General features: G+C 43.8%; 1 protein-coding gene across 1 annotated transcript in view; it reads left to right on the top strand.

Annotated features, from left to right (window-relative positions):
• The window catches only part of LOC132473144 (uncharacterized), a 49591-nt gene that overhangs the window by 19106 nt on the left and 5671 nt on the right, over positions 1-24814 (top strand). The window contains exons 2-4 of the mRNA XM_060073134.1: positions 19170-19274; positions 22855-23033; positions 24013-24143. Of these exons, the coding sequence (XP_059929117.1) occupies positions 19170-19274; positions 22855-23033; positions 24013-24143 (415 nt within the window). The remainder of the gene's footprint in view (positions 1-19169; positions 19275-22854; positions 23034-24012; positions 24144-24814) is intronic.

The following is a 24814-nucleotide window of genomic DNA, read 5'->3' as shown; positions in this document are numbered from 1 at the left end:
TATGCAGGGATGAGAAGACATGTACTCAATGTGGTAGACTTAATCTGCTTGTTTAATATGAATCAAATCCAATCAAAGCCAATCAATATTCCAGTCGACAACCAACAATAATTGGTTCCCAATTGTGTGTGTGTGTGTGCTTCCTGGGTCAGGTGGCCACTTTAGACCAAAGGCAGCAATCAGGGCTACACATTGAAGACAACCAACAAGTATCATAAGCCGCTATTATCTCTGAATGACCGCTGGTCGTATCTAAAAGAAAATCGATGTAGAAACACCACTTCTGTGCAATAACCACACAGGGCTTTGGTCCGAATAGATACTTCTCCTTCCTCAGAAGCCATTAGAGAGATAAACCAGAACAGGACATTTTATGGTTGCAACTACCTTCAACTGCATTAAAATGTCTTGAACACTTCCCTCCGCTCCAATTCTACCTTAGTATTCTCCATCTCTCCTGCCCTGCTGTTGGGGGACTGGGCTGGTATATGTGTGTGTGAATGGTTATTCAAGCATTATCTCTGCAACGCCCATCACAAGCTCAGGCTCCACCAGAGCACAGCCACAATGTCATGCTTGTGTTTGGCTCTAATTGGATAGAAGGGTGAAAGCCCTGGGACCAGGTAAGTATGAGTTCTTCATATCGAACATCAGTTCGGCATAGCGTCAAGTCACTCGTCACAATTACAGTTTTAAGGTTGTGATGGTTAGTGAGTGAAACAGTGGCCAGGGAATTGGTAGAATCCGCAGAAAAGAGGGGGAGAGACACAGTCACACACACACATAGACAAATACCCCCCCCCCCCCCACACACACACACACACATCCGCACACACATACATACACACTTATATGCACACACATACCAAAACCCACACACAAAAAATACCCACACATACCCACACACACACACACACACACACACACACACACACACACACACACACACACACACACACACACACACACACACACACACACACACACACACACACATACCCACATACACACATACACACACACACACACACACACACACACACACACACACACACACACACACACACACACACACACACACACACACACACACACACACACACACACACACACACACACACACACACACACACACACACACACACACGATGATCGACAAAAACTCTTTTTCACATTTGGACGCATAGACACTTAATCTGTAGCGTATTGAGCCAAATTACTTTAGAATATTGATGTTGTCTGCCTGAATTTTTCAATCAATTTACAATGTTCTCACAGCTGCGGTTCGCGTCAATGCAATGCCGCTGAAAAAGAGAGCAGTGAGCAGGAGACTCTAAACATCCCTATTAAAGCAGAGAGGAAAGCAGTTCGTGTTACGCCGTTAATGTTTCATGTTTGTGGTTTGAGTTCTATCCACTGTGCCACACACTTAAACCGAAGAGATGGTGAGATAGCAAAATGTGAACAGCGCCACATATTATCTCATGCATGGCAGACATGAGGGCGAAGGCGTAAATTAGTTAAAGAATGTTTAAATGATGACATTATTTATTTAACTATGTCACAGGAAGTGCTGCGGCTGCAGAGAGGTCGATATGAGACAATCACAGCTGCTGGAGTAAAGAAGCGGGTTATAATAGAGGACAATGGGAGCAGCCTTCTGATTCTTCCGTCAGATGCAGTTTAGAATGTGTGTGCAAGAGGTTTATAGGGCGAGATGAAACACGGGACGGGCCATGTTGACTATAGATCTGTGGAGGTGGTGACGGAGGAGAACTCTCACAGTGTTGTTCTGGTTCTCCCACAGCAGAGTTAAGGAGGAACCGCCATGCTCGGTTATTCTCTTATATAACAGAGTCCTGCTTCGTACAAACGTCACGGCCTGTGGTTTTATCTGCATTCCCGCCAGAAATTACTTTTTGTTTGAAAAGTTGGGCTGTTTATGTCGTCGGTACAACTTGGACCAAAGCAAAACGTATGGGCCAATACTTTTGTGTGTTTCCAGGAACGGTTTACATTTACATTCAGGGACTTTAGCAGACGCTTTTATTCAAAGTACATTTGTCATCGCTGTTGGTACAGCAAGGATGTGCATAGAACCAAGTGCCCGCACTGACAATCATTAGGTTAACCCATTCCCCGTACACAACAAAAATAGCTATAGGATAAGATGCTACACAACAGAGTACTATTTTTTAGTGCCAGGACATATGACATACAATAGATGCGTAAGAGGGGTGGGGGGCGGGGGGTGGCTTTCAGAGTCGAGGTGAACTCTGAACAAGTGAGTCTTGAGTCTTTTGCGGAAGCTGGTGAGCGACTCTGCGGTCCTGACGTCGGCAGGGAGTTCATTCCATCACTGTGGTGCCAAAACAGAGACGACTTGTGACTTTGATACACCGCGCGTGTGAAGCAGTGCTCTGTTGTATTAGAGTCTAGCGCCACTGTGTTACGTACCTCCTCTAACTGTACCTTACAATCGCAATGTCCTAGGGTGGCCTCTTTACCAAATGTGTAGGGCGGAGCTAGTCAGTAGGGCTAACAAATTACATTTCACCATGCACACACACACACACACACACACACACACACACACACACACACACACACACACACACACACACACACACACACACACACACACACACACACACACACACACACACACACACACACACACACACACACACACACACAGATTTAAATATGTATATTATTGTCATTTTGGATTCCAATCCTTCACGACTATCGATCAGCATTGACTACATGTCCAGGTTATCACTTTGTTTAAAGATGTTTTCGTCTAGTCGGTCTTTATCAAAGTCCCTTTTTTCTTTCGAGAAAAGTGAAAGACAGAGAGAGGAGGGATCAGGGGAGTATGACTGCATAATGAACCGACAAAGTATACTGTAGACTTCAAACACTCTCTCTCTCTCTCTCTCTCTCTCTCTCCTCTCTCTCTCTCTCTCTCTCTCTCTCCTCTCTCTCTCTCTCCTCCCGACTTCCCTCTCTGCCACTTTATTTATCTTTTCCTCCCTATCTATCTCTCTCCATCTCCCTCCTTCTCTCCCTCATACTCTCTCTCTTTCTTTCCCTCACTCCATTTCCCTACCTCTCTCTCTTTCTCTATCTCCCCCCTATGTCTCTCTGTCTCTCTCTCTCTCTCTCTTTCCCCTCTCTCTCTCTCTCTCTCGCTCTCTCTCTCTCCCCCTCTCTCCCTTCCTCTCCCTCCCTCTCTCTATCTCTATCCCCTTCTCCCCCCTTTGTCTCTCTCTCTCTCTCTCTCTCTCTCTCTCTCTCTCTCTCTCTCTCTCTCTCTCTCTCTCTCTCTCTCTCTCTCTCTCTCTCTCTCTCTCTCTCTCTCTCTCTCTCTCTCTCTCTCTCTCTCTCTCTCTCCTCTCTCTCTCTCTCTCTCTCTGTCTCTTGCTCTCTCTGTCTCTGAAGTCCAGATGATCACATCAGAGAGCCTAATTAAAGCACCACATAATGAGAGGAGGGGAAGAAAAGGGGGCAGGGGAGAGATGAAGGGGAGAGGAGTAGGGGGTGGGGGGGTGGGGGGGGGGGGGTCAGAGTTAGAGAGAGAGAGAGAGAGAGGGAGAGGGAGTTAGAGATGGAGACTGAGAGGGAGGTTGGGAAAATATGCAGGTTGGAGGGAAGCCTTGTTTTATTGGTCTTTGTTTGTCTTCATGCAAACACTTGAGCCAGTGAAACACAGACACACATGCAACCCAAAACAAAGGAATATCCTTTGATCAGTTGGCTTAATGCCAATGCTCTTCTATTTGTTCTCCTTTTGATTAGCACAGTTCAAACATTGACCGTGCTCATAACAAATCATTGTCATCAAATTTGATAATTATCTCTTTCTTGTACTATGGCAATATACTTTAAACTTTGACTTAATTCATTTAATGAAACAGAAAGTTCAAGTGCCCCACAAGACAAACTTTAACGCACATAACTTATTTGGTTTTTATTGAGGATGATCATGCGTCTAACTATCCAAACTGGTAGGTTTAACACAGCTTCTACAGCTTTATGACACAATCTAACATGTTCTTCCATATGATTGAAGTTTCTGGTGTTGGGAAGAGCAAATCAGGTGACTTCTACACATCAATCAGTGAGCCACAAAATCACCAAATAATAAAGACCAAATGATGATCTTGAATACAATTACATCAAAATCTATAGCTTTGTATGCCATGAGATTTGGCGCATACTACCTGCATTCATTGCGATGCCTGGCTGGTTTGGTTTGAGCGTTTGCCTCCCCCGTGGGCTCTCCTCTTTGAGTTTGGGCTGTGTGACAGATGGGCCGTGTGTTTCAGAGGGTGTCACACTGTCGTCGTCTGAAAATGTTCGGTCAGCAGGATTTCAGCCCCGATGACAGTTTTTTGTGCACTGGGAAAAGAGGGAAAGAGCACTTTAATTTAGTGGATACTTGGGATGAATTTTTAATGGTAAGTGTAGAGGGAACCAGGATGATGTATATGTAGGTATTGTCTGCGAACAGCTCGCATGGTAATGGAAACTGGTAAAAGTGGCCGTATTCTCTCTAAAGCCTGATTGCGGTTTTGCGTCAGTGACACCAGATCCCGTTCGTGGTAAAAAAAACCACCACTGCACGTATACATGCACACAAACACACACACACACACACACACACACACACACACACACACACACACACACACACACACACACACACACACACACACACATACACACACACACACACACACACACACACACACACACACACACACACACACACACACACACACACACACACACAATGACGTAAAAACAGTTTGGAGTCAGCCGCCAAATTAAAATAGTGTTGGGAGTGTGAATTATGACCCAGTCTTCAATGATGCAACAAAACGAAAGAGAGAGGGACCGGAGAAAATGACAGGGACGACCAAGACAAATGATGATGAAGATGGAGATGCCAGGAGGGGTGAGGAGGGGGGCGTAGTTGGTGGCTGATGGCCGGGCGTGGGTGGGAGATGGAGATGGTAGGGGGGAGGGGGGGAGGGGGTGACAAATGCCAGCCCTACATCATTACCTCGACACTCTCCCTCCACGTCTCAACTCTGTCTGCGCTCTCTGTCTCTCCCGTTCTCTTTTTACCGCTTCCGTCTTTTCTTTCTATTATTCATTTTCTTCTCCTCACTAATATTTTAATCTCTTTCATTGCCACCCCCACCCCCCCCCCCCCCCCCCGTTACATGGGTTCGTAGACAAATGAGCCGTAAAATATCTTCCATTTAGAGGGAGATATGTGTGTCTGTCTATGTGTGTTAGTCTATGGCGGGTGTGTGTCTATGTGTGTGTGTCTATATGTGTGTTTGTGTGTGTTTTGTCACTGTGTGTGTGTCTATCTGTGTATGTGTGTGCGTCTCTTTGAGTGTGCGTCTTTGTGTGTGTGTTTGTGTGTCTGTATGTGTGTGGGTGTCTATGTGAATGCCTGTGCGTGTGATATCCTGTATTTCCTCTTTCATTGCCATGAAGTGATTATTACTGTGAATGGCAAGTCTCTCACTTGTACTTCACACTTTAGCAGATAATTACAACCAGTTTTTTTTTCTAAAAAGAATAAGAAAAGAAAAGGCCAGCACTCAACTGATTGATATAACTCTTATAACACTTGTACATGTTTGAGCAATGGGACCTCGGGGAGAACTACGTTTTACAGACATTTATTTATGCAAGCACAGTTACCTATTTTAGATTTTCTTTCTCATCTCTGTCTTTCAGATATACAACCCTTCTCTCTTTTTGATAAAGGTTTATCGTCACGCTATCTTTTACAAATATAATACCATTAACATAACGGGACGGTAGGATCCAGGAGGGTGAGTGTGAGGCGCTTTGGGCGGGACCATAGTTTGATTCTTTCAAACAAAGACTACAGATATTTCCAGGTTCCCTTAAGCTACCAGTTAGTTGAAATGTTACGCATTGCGACGATAAATGATGGTGTTTTCAGGAAATAACACATCGACTTAGCAAAAACCAAAGCGAGGAGGCATGGTCCACAAACACTTAGCCCACAAACACATACAGGTTGTTTTGATGCAGCTCACTGATTGGTCATTAGCTGTGGTTAGCGGGGCTAGGATGTAGAAACCCCTACTAATGGGCTTGTGGCAAGCAATTCTACAAATGATACCGTGCAAATAGGAAAAGCAATATCACTCCAGCGGTCCGTTGTATGCTCTCACAGCTCTTTACACATTGCATGCGGCTACACAGAAACAACGTTTGGAGAACTTACAGGAACTCTAGCTGAGTCGCGTCCCCCCCAGTCCTCAGGCACTTAGGCCCAATCCCATTTCTACCCCTTACCACTTCCCTTTCCCCCTACAAAACAAGGGGGAGGGGTAAGGGGAAGGGGGAAGGGGTAGAAATGGGATTGGGCCTTACACAGGCCTCCTGCAGGAGACAGTAGCGATGGAGCCACTGTGGGCTGCACCAATACAATTTAACAATGGTGTTACTCAATATATAGGCCGTAAAGTGGCTGTTTAATATTTATACACCGATAGATCTTAGCCTTTCATTTTATACAGTGCATTTATCACCTGATATTGTGATCCATCATTTTAATGAGGAATTAAGCGGACACTCTCGCTATACATCTTGCACACTATTTAGTTGTATTAAAAATGGGGATGCAAATCACATCACCCCTGCAGCCGGGGAAAACAAGAAGTTAGGATAAGATTCCATTGAAGGCGATTGAGGTGTTTATTCTTAACGTATTCTGCCCTGGGGCCAGTGGATTGTGCATATCTCTGTTTTAATTGAAACTGAACAATCTCCTGATGTAGCCCAGCGGACAGATCACATCTTGTTCAGGATGATTAAATGGAATCATGCGTATTAAGTCTATTTAGATCAGTCATAGCTAAATGTTCACAGAAAAAAAAAAAAAGCACAGAATAACTATTTTGTTGTCAATTGTTTTGATATGTTTTATTTAGTTATGAATTAATACATACTCTATTAATGCCTCATCCACTTTCATCTGAGAATGTGTTTGTGCCAACAAAATATCAAATGGACAAATGTGCTAAACAAAGTGGATGAGAAGGCAGAGTTTACTGCTGGTTATGTGGTGTGCTGGGTGGTGGAGGATGGGGGTGGGTGCTGGCTGGATGCTGGGTTTTAAAAGCCTCTGGAAGTGAATGCAGTCAGCAGTTCTACAACTGGTACATTGTAAGAGGAAGAACACTCTGGAGGTGAATGTGAAAGCTCTAGTTTGCCATATAAAGCGATCGTGCAGGGTACATTTCACACTTTGCTGCAGAGAGTAATAGCCCAGGACATCATATAAAGGATTGGGAGCCATATATATATATATATATATATATATATATATATATTTATTTATTTATATTTATTTATACATTTATATATCGATGTATAGCATGGCTTTGACTTCCAAATACCTCCACACGTTTGAGTGTCCACCCTAATCAATGATGGATGGCTCCATCTACCAGCCTACCCAGTAGATTGTACCAACTGGTAGGCTTATCTATCCATCATACATGGACTGCCCCCTGTGGTGTAACTGTGTCAAAGGGCAGGGAGGATTTTGAAAAGGCTTGTAATGACCGCCCACACACCTGATTGAAGAGGGTTTTTTTGTCTTCATAAGGTGCTCCCTGCATTCCTTCTTCTGTTGAATGTGTTCATTGTTGTTTTGCTTCATTCTTACACAACACAGGACAATACAATCGTGTACTCCACGCACACCCAGACACACTCACAGACATACCCAGCTATTAAAATATAACTAGATCAAAGAAAAAAGTATCACATTGTTCAAATATATGTTGACTTGATGTTCGACTAAAAAGCTGTAAATTAGGCTTGCAGATGAGGTTTGTAATAAAGAAAAAAAAAAAAAAAGCAAGAAATCTAAGCAGCAAACAGCAGCATATTAGCGAAGGCACGCCATAGTGCGATAGAATGCCAAATTCAACCATTAGCCCTGCATAGGAAATTACAACTCAGGCGTGGGTGATAATAACTTAAATTAGCTCTTCCTCTCAGATGGAGCAAAGGATGGTCGAGAATAGAAAACACCCAATTTAAAAGGCCTTTCAAAGTTTTCACTCACAACGGATATTCATGGCAGATGTTGCTAATAGGATGCAAGACAATTTCAATAAGCACACGGTGGCCAGTACACTCAACCGTTCAACTTGAAGTCTAACCTAAGCGACACATTAGGTTTGCAAGACCAATGGAAGCTTTTGATTTTTTGTCATTGGAAGATGCAACATTTTAAGATAGTTACAGAATTGAAATTGGTCTAGATTACATTTCTAGTAAGACATTTACATTTTATTTTCATAATCTGCATTCAGTGATCGTATATGATGTTTATTTCCGTAGTCAAAGTGAACCTGAAGTGAAGCCTCTGTTCCAGCTCTGATGCGTACGTACACTAGCAGATAAAAAACAGAGGCTGAGAGTTCAAGAAAGGAGGGGGACGAGTTATCCCCTTGGTAACAACCCACGCCAACTCTGTGATACTTTTTTAGTACCGTCGTTGGGTCTGAGAGGTATAATGAGCGGATGAGTGTGGTATATGAAATGCGCCACACACCCTGGCAGTATACTATAAGTGTCTGAAAAGCTTAAAGGGGACATATTATGAAAACAACACTTTTCCTGGGATTTGGGGTGTTGTTTTTGGTCTTTGGTGCACACGCATACAAACTTTGAAAAAAGTCTGTGTATGATTTTTTTGAATGAGATATGCATTTCTGAAAGTACCCCACCTACAGTTATCAAACGAGCGAGTCCGTTTCGGCGCCCCCTCCTACGTAGGAAGGGGGCAAACTTGAATATTACCTCAGACTTTCGACTTCCTCCAATCAGAGCATAGCTAAGATTTTGTGGACCAGCGGACGAGCAGCTCCGGCGGGGGGAACTCGGCAGCAGCCCTGGAGCTCAGCTCCAGGAGTACAATCCCTTTCTCTGCCGGACTGCCACTGAGCTCCCCCCGCCGGAGCTGCCGGAGGAGGAGACATGGAGGAGAAAGGGATTGCACTCCCGGAGTTGCCGGACTGCCGCAGAAGCTTCGGCGGCAGTCCGGCCGCCGTTGAAGCCGTCTGGCCGCCACGGAAGCTTCGGCTTCAGTCCGGCAGCGTACTCTGGGAGCTGAACTGCCGCCGAAGCTTTCCGGCTGCTCTGGCGGGTGAACTCCGGGAGCTGAACTGCCGCCGAAGCTGGCAGCTCCGGCGCGGGGAGCACGGCGGCAGTCCGGCAGCTCAGCTCCCAAAGTACAATCCCTTTCTCCTCCATGTCGCGGTTCATGGACTTCAGAGAGTCAAGGCCAAAGTTCCTCTCCCCCAATTCTTCTCAACCATGGCCGAGATATCCCCACTACGAGTCTTTACTTGTTGTGGAAATACCAGAGATGTCAGGCGCAGTCTTTATGATTCCTAATATCATCCGAGGTGCACATAGCTTTTAGCCGTGATATTAGATATAATATTTTATAAATACCCATACATATTATTATTATTATATTATATAGATATGTGCTGTGTTCCGATATCCATACTTCCATGAGTACACTTAAACTTAGTAAACTATCCGCACACACCTCGTGCCCACTACCTCCGTCCGTTGACTGATCCCCATTGACTTTGAATGGGGACGGACGAGCAATGCATTGTGGATCCGTCCGTTCCGTTGGAGCCTTCGGCTCCGTCAAGAAGTTGAAAAATGTTCAACTTTTTCAAATTGCAAATTTAAGCACTGTGACGCGACTCGGGCTCTGACGATACTGGAAAGCGGGAAATCGGGTAATCTTGCCTCGCAACAAGGAGGAAGAAGCGGGAAGAACCCGGCGAAGCGATTTGATTGGCTGACGGATGCCTCTGCAAAGACTACTCCCCCATCAGTCAGCCACGCCTTCCCACGTCCGTTGACTGACGGTGCAGTGGGCATGTAGCGTCAGTCAAAGGACGTCAGAAGGAGTGGCTGACGGATGGGGGGAGCTTTCCAGGGTCGCAGAGCCAGAGTAGTGTAACAGTGCTTAAATTTGCATACGTGATCTGATTGGATGACGGATCGTCGCTGCCGAAAAGATTGAACATTTTCCAACTTTTTGACGGAGCCTTCAGCACATGGATCCTCAATGCATTGCGCGTCCGTCCCCATTCAAAGTCAATGGGGATCAGTCAACGGACAGAGGCAGTGGGCACGAGGCGTATCCGGACGAAACCTCCGGATCCGGACGAAATTCGTCCGTCGCCCCAAAATTACTGCATTAATGCAGGCAATGTGGAAAATCGACGTTGGCTCAGCCTGGCTCCGCCTCTTCCCGCTACGTAGCTAAGATGGCTGCCGTTGAATACGAAAAGTGTGCATCGATCCACATTTGAGTACACCATCCGTGTCCTTTCTGTAAACTTATTTTCTATTTTCTATTTTCAAATCTTAATTGGAACGCCATACGTACTCAAACTATGTATAGGGGAATTATTTGTTTATCAACATGGCGGATGCGTGCGCAGAATGATGGCAAAAAGAACATTTGTTTGACTGGTTGCCATGGTTATCATCACTGTGTGGTTAATTTGCAGTTGCGGCGTTAACAAGCGATTTTGTCAGCTTACTGTTACATTAAACTGTAATCAGAAAATGTGGTTATATGCTATAGACCCTATAGTATGTGTGGTATAAAGGCTGGGACGAATTTCAAATGATAAATATGTACACTTTATGTTGAAAGAATAGACCATCGCGATTAACATTGCAACATTTGGCGCGGTGATCTTTCTTCAAAACGAGAGCTGGTAAATTGTGAAAAATGAATTATTGGGGACCTATTATGCTTTTCGACTTTTATGACCTATAAACGTTGTTATAATGATTGATAGTCATGTTTAACCATGCACAAAAAACGATGTAGATTTTTGGGAAACTCTTCCTCTCATCTGGGCGCTTTCAGCATTCTCTGTCAACGCTCGGTTTCGTCCTTCTCCGCCCCCTCGCCCCGGGACTCTCTAAATCGACGCCACTTCGACCTGGGCGGGACTTTAAGTCCTACGTCACTCGCTATGGGTGTGCATGTGTGCGCGTAGCCGTTTGTCTCAGGGATCTGTGCACGAACTCCCTTGCACTACAGGATTACGAGCGTCAGTGTCATACGCGATGGAGATTGGGTGACATTCCTACAGTCTGTGATGATAGGCTATATTTCTACAAATGACTTACTATTACTAGCGATTAACATGACGAAACAACACAAGCTAAGTTAACATTAGACTATAGCCATACCAGATAACGCCATACCAGCTAACCCTAACTATTTCTATTAAACTCTGAACCATTTTGCAACAGGCAACTGTGTGTTGGTGTGTCTTATTGCTTCCCACTTCTGCGTCTGCGTCTGCATCTTTCCCACTCCTGGCTAATAGTTTCAGCTTTTGTACTGTATATCAGAAATGATCACCCTGTACCACACTGCTGACTTGTTGATGTTTTGTGAGCACTCACGCATTTCTCTAGGTATCTTAAGTTTCCTACTGGATTCATCAAAACTTTTGACTTTGTTATTGTAAGAAATATTGTGTTGCAAAAACACTTTGTGTCTTACCCTTAGCGTTACCCTAACCTTAACCCCAGTAACATTTCTTCATCATAAACTACAAGTTACGCAAAATGGCATACAAACATCCAGTCCGATATGAAAGAAAAAAGCTAGCTTCATTAAGGAATCGAACCCCTTATCCCCGCGTTAATGAGTTGTTCTCTGACCACTAACCCATCAGGTCTTAGTACATGCGATTCAAGAGTTAACCACTTGACAATCTTTAAACTTCGGTTGCCTAGAAATTGTGTGTGTAGTCCAAAATAAAAGAAAAAACCTTGCATCACTAGGGAATCGAACCCCCAATCATCAGTTGGTCGTTGGTAACTGTAAACAAAGAGATCGCATTTTGTTTAACTGCTAACTAACAAACGGGTTAATGCGTTCACTGAACAAAGATTATGGAAATAAAAGACCACTTTTCCATCAGAAAAATCATCAGAACCGTTATTACCAACCCATAGACACTAGAAGCCAAAACCTTTCTCACATGCACACCCATCGCGAGAGACGGCTACGCGCACACATGCACACCCATAGCAAGTGACGTAGGACGTAAAGTCCCGCCCAGGTCGAAGTGGCGTCGATTTATGGCCGGTTCAGACTATGCGATTCTCAGACATTCCTCTACGATTTAACATGTCACACTATACGATCACAGAGCCAGGAAATCGGGCCTTGTCTCGTCGTAAGACTAGCCACACTACAAGATTCGAGGGTGCGATGCTCTCTACTTTGTATCATTCACGTTTGCAAGATATTTGGAAAATCTAGGATTTAGAACTAACATAAATGCTTTTTACATTTTTGTCATAAAGGTTCAAGTAGTTTCTATATCTATTCAATGGGGCAATTCCTCACAGTAGTTACGCTGCGCGTGACATGAACTATACAAATTAGAGGCAGCAACAACGTAGCCTAGCAACAAAGCGTCAACAATGGAGTACCTAGCACTAGGCATTATGCTGGCGGTCCTTTGCACAGAGACGGTTTATGATAGGTTATGATAGCTATTAGCACGTCAATAGCTGATGGCTCCAAACTTAGCGGGTAGGTCAAGGGTGTCGGCTATTTCTCGCCAGGCTGTATCCCTTTTCACCCTATCGTGAAAGTCCTTTGAGGACACGTCGAAAATGCAGGGACGTTGCTGCCACCAAAGTTGTCTCCATTATATTGCTCCATTTTATATCGTTTTCTTTATTAGCATTCTTCTTGTTATTGTTAACATTCATTTTTGCAGTAGTTACTCCTACTCAGCGTAGTGCAGTGAAGTCAGTTGGTAAACACTGCGCGTGAGCTCCAGCTGTTCGCGGGCTTCCCTCACGCAACTGGGGGCGTGGTTCCCTCATGTCAACAATGTATACGTCATGCGATTCCCCAAAAAATTCTGACATGCCAAACTTTTCGTCGTGGGGTTTTCGAACGTCGCAGACGAAAACATCGCAGATCGCAAGCATGTCAGATTACAAGACCTCGTCTCGTCGCCGACCTGTCAAAATCGTGTAAGATTCGCAAATTTGTCTGCGACGAAAGAATCGGGGCAAAATCGGGCTGAAATCGTGTGGTCTGAACCGGCCAATTTGAGAGTCCCCCCTCGCCCCCCTCCTGCCAACCCGACTCCGTTGTGATTGGTTACCTTTCTTGAAGCTCGTGCGCGGGCAGATTTGACCAGGCATATGCGGGCGCGGCAGGAGTGCCTCTGCGTAGATGATTTCCCGGAAATGTGAACAAGTGAATCGCAAACGTTGTCCCGAGTGTTTAGCGCTCTGCATAGCCACCCCTGTCATGGGGTGGCTATGGACTGTCAGCACATACACTGGACTGTCAGCAGGGAATACGTCGAAATGCATGTACGTCATTATTTGACACTTTAGTATGGTTAAACATGACTATCAATCATTATAACAACGTTTATAGGTCATAAAAGTCGAAAAAGCATAATAGGTCCCATTTAAACTTTAATCAGACAACGCGGTTATATGCTATAGTATAGACCATGGAGTATCTGTGGTATAGAGGCTGGGACAAATTTCGAATTATAAATATGTACACTTTATGTTGAAAGTATAGACCGTCGCGATTTCCATTGAAACAAATGGCGCGGTGATCTTCCTTCAAAACGAGAGCTGGTAAATTGTGAAAAATGAATTAAACTGTAATCAGACAACGAGGTTATATGCTATATATCATGGAGTATCTGTGGTATAAAGGCTGGGACGAATTTCGAATTATAAATATGTACACTTTATGTTGAAAGTATAGACCGTCGCGATTTCCATTTAAACAAATGGCGCGGTGATTATTCTTCAAAACGAGAGCTGGTAAATTGTGAAAAATGAATTAAACTGTAATCAGACAACGGGGTTATATGCTTTAGACCCTAGAGTATCTGTGGCATAAAGGCTGGGACTAATTTCGAATTATAAATATGTACAATCCATAACGTTAGCTCTCTGGCTATAGCTCAGTGGACTAGAATACCTCCCGTTGCCAAGTCGTAGCTAAGGTCTGTCCTATTTATGTAAAAAACTTTACATTTGGATTTAAAAACGTATGAAATTATAAATGAATGATCTTAATTTATTTTCTTTGGCAAGTGGCATGGTATAAGCGGGATAATGCCCTTCGAGGTGTCAAAAACATGTTTGATCGATCGTAATTAAAGGGGACTACTTTTTGAGGGAGATGAACTCAAACAGAGTAAATATTTAATAAGCATGCAATGCGAATAAGAAAAAGCATAATTATTAAAGTATTTGAATTGTTTTATTATGTTGGCAAGCAAGAAGTAGAATAAATGGGATAATCAGTCTTATTAAAAGGTTTTGTACAACCAGCCGCACCACATGACATGATTGCGGATCTTGTCGCTCTCGTCTCTTTCTGCAGACGACATGCGAGTAGAGTGGGGAGCGACGTAGAGTGACGTAGACTGATAATCCCTCTATAGGTCTGTCACAGGAGGTCCAGGGAGGAGGCAGCTGGAGAGAACTGTGGGAGAGCCTTCAGAGGCCAGTGAAGGAACAAGTTTTTTTCAGAGAATCAACATTCCTTCATATTGTGAAGCTGACTTGGATTTGAACCTGCTTTCCCCGTAGACAACCCATTGTAATTAGCATTAAAATCATGTGAAATATCGCTATTACAATGATTCAAGAAACATTATGTCATCAAGGGTCTATAATAATATGATAACCCAAAAGATACACCCATACATCCCTTCAAAAGATGCCGGTTGACAATGAGGCTCCACAGCCCATAGCAAGATAAAGGCATTCTCCTGTCATTGATAAAGCAATTGGTAAATGATGAAAAAAAACAAGTGAGACAAATAAAAAATCGAAAGCTAGAGAAATATATATAATATCAATATATCAAGATATGTATTCTTCATCCTCACATTTTTTCTGTGATTGCCTCTGCAATGTGTAGGCTTACTGTAATTAATTTGCTAAAATTAGCATGTTTATTTAAACCTTGAGTTACAGTATAAGTGCCACCATTACCATATATATATATATATATATATATATATACATAATATATATACACATACGTTAAAATAAACAGAGGGTTGAGGCTATTAGTAGAAGCTATTAGCAATACGATAAAAGTGGGAAAGACTGTAGAGGGCATTTCCCTGGAGGCAGTGATATCAACATAAACCAGCTAGTCACGGACAGACCTCTGCCTGTTGTGGTACAGCACTGTGTCCTGGACACATGGCCTCTCTCACTGGCTGCCTATCAATAAAGTGCTGTGTGTGTGTGTGTGTGTGTGTGTTTGTAAAAGAATACCAATATAAAGCCTTGAAGGCAAACATCTCTTAATGGGCATCCACAAGCCATCTTCTGTTAGCTAACGCGAACCAATGACGTCTTTAATGGAATAATGCGAACCATGCCGTCTTTGATTAAATAATGCAAATGTAACGTTTCATTCAGTAATAGAATAATGCAACATAAATTCGTAGTTTAATGGAATTATGGCCGCTGCAGTAATCACTTGTCTGCTGATCGAATGCTAGTTGAAGTAATAGAAGTCCTAATGGAATCCCTGCAGTAATGGCAGAGGATGGAGTCTGAACTATTGGGCCCCCGAAAGAATTACACCCAGAGGAATTAAACAGGCCAGCCCCTTCTGCCCTCGCCCCTCTGTCACTGTCTCCATGTCTGGGACTGTGTGTCTGTGTGTGTGTGTGTGTGTGTGTGTGTGTGTGTGTGTGTGTGTGTGTGTGTGTGTGTGTGTGTGTGTGTGTGTGTGTGTGTGTGTGTGTGTGTGTGTGTGTGTGTGTGTGTGTGTGTGTGTGTGTGTGCGTGTGTGTGTGCATCTGCCCATCTTAGATCACCCTTTTGTTCTGGTTATTGTTTCTGTTTCTGTGTGTGTGTGTGTTGGTTTGTGTGTGTGCTTGTTAGTTTGTGTGTTAATCTCCCTCTTCCTCTCTTCCTCATCCTCTCCACACTCATCGGGATTCTGAGAACTCAGAAGGTTGGCAAACAAAATGATCTGCAATACAGACCCATAAAAACTTGTAGAACTCGTGCAGAAACATTTACACAAGCAGTTGCCCGCATTCACACACACAAACATACATGCACACACCCACAAACATACACAAAACTAACTTACATCAACATACACAAACAAATTCACACAAACGCACACACACACACACACACACACACACACACACACACACACACACACACACACACACACACACACACACACACACACACACACACACACACACACACACACACACACACACACACCAACAGAAAGCCATGGATGCACTTTACCCTGGGCACTGCTCACGGTCATGACACAGATTGAATGTTCTCTACTTTTCAAGATAAATCAATGTACCAGTGATTAGTGAAGATTTGTGTGTGTGTGTGTGTGTGTGTGTGTGTGTGTGTGTGTGTGTGTGTGTGTGTGTGTGTGTGTGCTCATAGATCTATATGCGATAAAGTAGACATCTGTACAGTTTTATGTTTTTAGAACCTGTCAAATAGATGAAAACATTGGAACAATTTCTCCTTTGAAGTCTATTAATTAGCGTGCATATATTTACAATGGTATTTTTAAAAGGTGCTTGTGTGCGTTTGTATTCATGTTAGAATGGATGGTCATGTGGATTTACTCAGACACTAAGATTGCTGATCGATACTTGTGAATGATGTGTCTATTAGCCATCGGAAGTGATTGGGACGGCATCACTCAATATGAGATGTACCAGACAAACACAAACACACACACACACACACACACACACACACACACACACACACACACACACACACACACACACACACACACACACACACACACACACACACACACACACACACACACACACACACAAACACACACACACACACACACACACACACACACACACACACACACACACACACACACACACACACACACACACAGACGTGCGTTCACACAAACACGTAGGCACACCCAAGCGTACACACATACACAAATTGTCTACATCTGGCAGATATTAATGGTATTCGCATAATTATCTCGTCATAGACACACACTTGAACTATTTTTGATGTTTTTATCTAACGTGATAAATATTACTGTCACATTCAACACGTACAAGCACACGCACATGCACACACATATCACCAAATACTCAAACACATGGGTAGACACATCAAGCCACTTCACATTCTGATCTTTCACGTGATGAGATAATAGAAAATAAAATGAATTAGATTCAAGGGAATGATTCTTGTAAAACGTTTACTTCTGTAATCCCATTAAAAATAATTAACTTCGAAAAAATTAATGACTGTATTCATAACAGACTTGTCATAATAGTAAGTAAGAAATATCTTAAAGAAAAAGCCCCTCTGTAGATGGTGGGGTATGATCTTCTGTACACTTGGTTGCCAGAAACTATTTACATTTTTTACAGTGTTGTATGGCGATTTTTCTTCTTCCTAATGTGTGGACAGCCTTCGCCACTGGGAAACATGGCCACTGCTGGAGTATTAAGCCTATTACCCTCAATACACACATGACGTTGCAACTGAAATGCATCAACAAGTGTCCAGAATCCTCATATGTGTAATCTATTCATGATTCATGATATATATCATCAACTTCTCCTGGTTCCAGTATTATATGATGGGTATGCATAGAATGAGGGGGTCACAGGACTAATTACATCTTCAGTTTTAACCTTCAAATTACCTCAACAAATGATTTTGGACGTCCATTTTCATGTTTTTCAATGGGCACTGTGTTTAAAGCTAGGCACTTTGATACCCACCAGAGTGAGCGATATTTTGAAAGTATTCAACAAGAAAATCCCCTCCCTCCCTACAGGCCTCCCTCCAAAGCCGCTCCCTCACAACAGGAGCCGTGCTGGCTAGCAAGCAAGCCATCAGAACCATCCAAACATTTAACTAAAATGTTCGGATGGCCGAATAAATAGAATGGACAGGCTTAATAAAGGATATAACAAACACAGATTCCAGATAAAAAACTAAATTGTCAGAACGTTTGATTGATTTGCTTTGCGGTTGTAAAATGAACTTCAACAAATATGGCTTCTTCCAAATATGACATCTTTGAATGTAAATGACCTACCCTACCTTTAATATGCAAACATTTGTTATTTTTGATGTGGCTGATTTTGAGATGGGAAGTTGCTCCTCCAGGGCTTACTAAAAACAAAAAAAACACAAGCAATATCTGCACAACCAATCTTAATGATCGCTTAATCGATTAACAATTCATCGATTTATGTTTATTTCTGTGTTTTTCCCACCTGAAATTTGACCCGCCCTTGAAGACATGACCATATACGGGTGTGTCTGTCAGTTGGACAGCCCTCAGGACTGTGTTAGATGATGTCACACATGCTGTCCCTCCTCCTGGTCATCAGTTGATGGAGAAGGTCTGCCGGTCCGTCAGAGGCACCAGGCAGAGGAGGCTTTGTGCTGGTTGTGAACCTGGTGGTGACATGAGAATGGATACACAAACATCTGCTCATGATTCAGTTGAGGCAGCGCTTTGCTCCACAAATAGAATAAATAAATAAATAAACGCAGTGGCGTAAAAAAGTGGGGTTGGTTTTCCCTCCAAAGCGGACATGTCGTATTAAGGGAAAGAGCCTCTCAGGTTGGACCTTCTTCAGGTAACTTTAGACGAAGAAAGCTGCTTGTTCGCATTTCTGTCATCCGTGGTTGAAACCAAACGCTTGCTTGCGCTTGTGCTCTCTCTCTCTCTCTCTCTCTCTCTCTCTCTCTCTCTCTCTCTCTCTCTCTCTCTCTCTCTCTCTCTCTCTCTCTCTCTCTCTCTCTCTCTCTCCTTCTTTTCCTCCTTTGCCCGCACTCTAAGGGGGTATTTCTTTACAATATCTTTTATTAATATCTACTTGACATATTTTACCCCTCCATCATCCTTCCTCTTCATTCCTGTTCTTCTATCCAGTGCTCATCGACACTGTCCCCTCTATCTCTCTCTTGCTGTGTGTACATAAAGAGATGTAACGTTGTGTCTCCCTCCGCAGGATGAAGGGGATTCCAGTTTGTACTGCGAGCTGTGCAACAAGCAATACCTGAGGCCCCAACAGTTTGACAACCACATCAACTCGTACGATCACCACCACAAACAGGTACCTAACAACCGCCCCCCCCCCCCGTCACCAGGGGTAGTTCAACATCACTGAAACCTGCCCCGAAAACACACACACACACACACACACACACACACACACACAGTTGCACTCACACACACACACACACACACACACACACACACACACACACACACACACACACACACACACACACACACACACACACACACACACACACACACACACACACACACACACACTAACACATCCACACACACATCCACACACACACACACACACACACACACACTTACACTCACACACAATCACATGCACACACATCCACTCAATTGCACTCACACACACACACACACATACACACACTTGCACTCACACACAATCACATGCAGACACACACACAGACACACTCACACACACACACACTTGCACTCTAACACAATCACATGCACACACACACACACACACACACACACACACACACACACACACACACACACACACACACACACACACACACACACACACACACACGCACACACGCACACACACACACACACTCGGTCATGCCACTTACCTCTCCTTGTGATCCAAGGTCAGGGAATCATTATCCTGGCGAGGCCCAGTTAAGCAGGCTGGATTCTGTTTCATGATGTCACAGCAGACTGGAACTAAAACACACATATACCAGGGAGGCACATGCACACCCCCAAGGACGTGGAAGAGGACACACACACACACACGCACATACACACACATACATGCACACACACTTACACTGGCCTATTAATATTAATGCAAATTACATTTTGAAGAATTGGTGTAGACCCTTTTCACAGGACGTCATCAGCAAACAGAGGTGTCACTCATAACATTAATTAAGGGTCTAATCCAGACTAATCCTCACTAGGTGAGTCTCCTACCAATGAACTGGGAGGAGCGGACCCATGATTAGTGTAACGAGAGACACCTGTGTTTTTCCTTCGATGAGAGCGGTCTGCTACCCTTATGCTAATTAATGATGAAGGATTATTTTAGATAGTGATGTTCAAAAAACATATGGTCCGTATCTGTTATGCAATAACAATCATAGTATCATAAACGTAGGTTTTAATATTGTCGATCATATTCAATCTTTTTATCAGATTTGTTCTGAAGACTGAAACACACAATTAAAACCCATAATTATCTACAGCTATATCTTATAATATTAGTCTGGAATACCTATCAGACGGATACTATATTGGTGTCATTCTGACTAATGGAATAACTAGTGGAATAACCTAACTTTGATGAAAGATCTCATGCAACAGTTATTTCCGAACAAGGTTTTTGATTGAACAAGAGGTATTCAGTGAGTGCTGATATAGAGCAAAACCGCACTGGGACTTTTAGCTGTACGTTCTATTGCTCCGCTTTACAGGTATTTCTAATTACCGCTTATAACACAAATGATCGTTAGCGGTTAACTCAATGGATTCACACCTGCCACCAAAAAACTGTCAACAGACTCTTATTTCATTGGTTGAACAATAAATGGAAACATACAGAAAAAAACGATTCCTAGTAGCTGGCTAGCCTGTTAGCATGGAGACCTACACAAATAGCATGCTAGTATGCGACAAAATGTTTATGTGTGCCTGGCAAAAGTCCAGTTGCAGAACTATTTATGTTGGCTTGGCCAAATAAATAATTAAATTCAAAAAACATAATCTGTCGCTTATTGCTGATAACTGATTAACGATGCTTGAAGAACTGTGGCAAAAAAAAAACACAGCACACTGGAGGTTGCACTGGGATACTGATCATCAGCAGGACTGGGATTCGGTCGCGGGTACGAGGCCGTGGGCACGGTGCCAAAGATAATCACAGCCGGTGAGCTCATGCGATGGAGGCTTTAAGTGTCTCGTTTGAGGTCAGCTTGACAGGACATGATGGCTGGAGCCAATGACCCCCTTCCCCGGTTCCCGTAATGGGTCGGTTAGCTCACCCGGGCCACGCGACCACTTCCCCTCCTCCCCGTCACCCCTGTGGTCATTACGCCTCATCGGGATGGGCTGCTGCTCTCCTCCACCCGTGGGTGTGGGTCTGGCTGGGAGTGCGGGGGCGGGCCCCACTTGATTGGTCTTATCTTTGCGTAAATGTCCCCTGGATAGGAGGTGTGTGAAGTATTTATTTTTTCATTAACACAACAGCATGTGTGTTGGGCAGGGGAATGGCCTGAACCCCGTCTATGGCTATTAGTCATTGTATTTGACTTCCCTCATTAGGGGAACTTGAACTCTAAAGTACTCTCCGTGTGCACCACTGCTGCCTTAGTGCTCGCTCCAATAGGGTCCGCTTGTATGAAGTTCTGCTATCGTTACATAAAACTATAGGAGAGATATAAGACCGAATACAAGTATGTAAATTAAATAAAAATGTGTGTCTGGTGCGCTAATGATTATTCACAATCCCTAAACATTTGGAACAGAAGAAAAACAATTATGTTTATCCAATACAGCTGCAATAATCTGTGCTCGGAAATGATTACGCCCTGGGTAATTTTGCCCTAATAGACCTTTGAGTGAAATTATGTTGCACTGTGTACACATACACAACGTCGACGGATAGGCCCTTCATTTACATTCATATTTTACCACAGAAGCATTAAAAATGAATAAATTATTTATGCCACCATTTGAACCTTCAAGAGTATGACATGATTATTTGAAAAGATGTGTGATTCGGAGCGATCTGTCAGACACTGTTTTTTTTTTGCCAGTTTGCCTGTCGCTCAGCGTTCCTGCCTCAGAGTGTTATCTGTCTGTCCTATGTTGGCCGTTTTATCGGTTTCTCTGTGAGTGCTCCTGTCTGTCTCTCCCTCGCTGTGTTCCTCTACCTGTCTGTGTGGTGGTGATATGAACAAGACGCTGTTTTTATTATATCTGTGATACACATGCAAACACAAGCCCGGCCACACACAAGCGCACAAACACACGCACACAACAGACACACACAGACTCAAACACTCATGCACGCCAACACTGATACACACAAGCACAACACATACACACACGCACACGCACACACACACACACGCAAACACACACACACACACACACACACACACACACACACACACACACACACACACACACACACACACACACACACACACACACACACACACACACACACACACACACATAAGTAAAAGTATCAGTATCTCTGGCTTGCAGACAGCTTGCAGACAGAGCTCCTTAAGTGAATTAAGCTGGTCTGGTCTATACCAAAGCTGACACTGGCATACACATACACACACACACAAACACACACACACACACACCCACACACACACACACACACACACACACACACACACACACACACACACACACACACACACTCTCACAGTCACACACAAACAAAAATGCACACACACACGCACTCTCACGCACACAAACACAAATGCACCCACACACACACAAACACACACACACTTATTTTTCCAGTTGTACCACTCCACTGTGGTACACCATTGTGTTGTTGATCTCTGCAGTGTGTTGTCAGTGGTTGATGCTCTGTCTGTCTGTCTGTTGGTCCTCGCTGTGCCCAGCGGCTGAAGGAGTTGAGGCAGAGGGAGTTCTACCGGGCGCTGGCCTGCAGGAGGCAGAGGAGGCTGCGGGAGGAGAGGAGGCGCCAGAGAAGCTTCCGCAGACCCCGCCACCTGCAGAACGAGGAGCGGAGAGGAGGAGGAGAGGAGGAGGAGGAGGGCGAGAGGAGGGATGGAGTGTTGTGAGTAGACATCTCTTAACTACTTTCTCAGTTTTTTTTTTTTTTCACTGATTGGACGAGAATTAAAATAGTCTTTGATTCATTTTGTTTACTTTTGAAAGTGTGTGTCAACCCCTGGTTCAACAAAATAGTTCTAGGAAGGAGGGAGGAGGTAGCCTGGTCCTACCAGACTTTCGTACTTCATTTCATTTTCACAGAGAGTCTGGACCCACTCAGTTGACTAACATTAACTCACTTGAAGGTGGGTGTCTGTTGAAGTTCAAAACTATTGGATCTGCCCAGTGCCCCTCTGGATCTGCCATAACCAATCACTAATGTTTGGCGGGGAATCACGTTGCGCGCAGGCTGTAAACAAACCAAACACTGTGCGTGAAGATGTCCATTGTTCTGAGCCACTCCCTCTGCTTGGCGATTGGATGCAAGAAATTTGGACGGAGAAAACCCAGGAATATAGCGCAAACCAAGACATAGTACTGAAGGGTTAGGAAAATTGAGATTGAGCGGAAGTACTAAGGCGGGCGGAGCCAGGCTAGGGGGGAGGTGTTATCCCATTGATAGCGACCCACATTAACTTTGTGATTCTTCAGTTTTAGCGTGTTGTTTGATTGTAAATTGTAAATCACAATCTTATACAAACACACACAAAAAAAAGAAAGTTTCCTGGAATCATAAAGCGTTCCGCTTGCTTGGCAGAAAGGGACGGTTTAACATAAAATATATAAAGTGTGTTTCCTCCCTGGCATCAATCCCTGTTTGCTAGTTTAGGTAATTGCACCCAAAGACTCGGGGCTGTTCTGAGATCCAAGAGTCGGGGGGTCGGAAGAAGGGTGGCGTTGGGAGATTTACTGAGATAGACAGACATAATTGATTTTTAGCTAGATTTCAGCTCTCTTTCCAGTTTCCCCAGCAGCCCCCTTCTCTTATTGTCTCTGGTTCTTCCCCTCCCCCTCCTCCTCCTCCCCCTCCCCCTCCCCCTCAGTGCTCCAGGCAGCGGTCCGATGTTCCGCTCCACCACGGTCGCCGTGGAGCCCACGAACGCCAGCGGGCCGGCGGGCCTGAAGCCATTGTGGGCCGACGTCCACGCCAAGACTTGGTCTCCGCTTGCTGCTGGTAAGGAAAGCCCTCGTCTCAGCTCCTCGATGGGTTTCGCTGTAAAATCGTTTGGGTTGTGGTGTCGGGCAGGGGGGTTCTTTATGAACGGATAAACGCAGTGCCACTACGCTCCCAACCCTTGTTTCACTGGTTTGTTTTCTTAGAGCACGATGAAACGGCTTTCTGTTTTTTACACGGCGAGTTTAACTGGATATAACAAGTAGAGACTAATGCTAAAAGCACGTTATAATGAGAATTATAGATTTAAGTTTTTGTTCCAAAGTCCACCACTTAAAACATACTCAGAGATAAATGAAAATTGTTTTATGAATCATTAATTTATTTTATCCTATAAAAATGTCAGCAAAACAGAAACCCTTTTATAAAAAAAAATAAGAAGAACACGACAACGGCTTAGTTTTCCCACAAAAAGCATATAGAAAACAAAACATGGGACCCTCTATCCAAATCACTGGACTCCAGTGTTAGGTAAACAACAAATGCAATGTGAAGCATTCCATGTTACAAACAATAAATTAAAGTTGTCTGTTGATATTAAACCCTGCTAGAATGGCTGAGGGTGTTTCAAATCTGTGAATTTCGAGATTTAGTGAAAACTGGCTACCTTCCTTCCCACTTCCCATATAAACCATGCTGGAGAGATAATCCTATTACTGAAATGCGTGTCA

Source organism: Gadus macrocephalus, chromosome 15 (assembly GCF_031168955.1).
Source record: "Gadus macrocephalus chromosome 15, ASM3116895v1".
Classification (NCBI taxonomy): Eukaryota; Metazoa; Chordata; class Actinopteri; order Gadiformes; family Gadidae; genus Gadus; species Gadus macrocephalus.
Note: the sequence above shows the minus strand (reverse complement) of the source record. Positions and strands in the feature narration are given on the sequence as shown.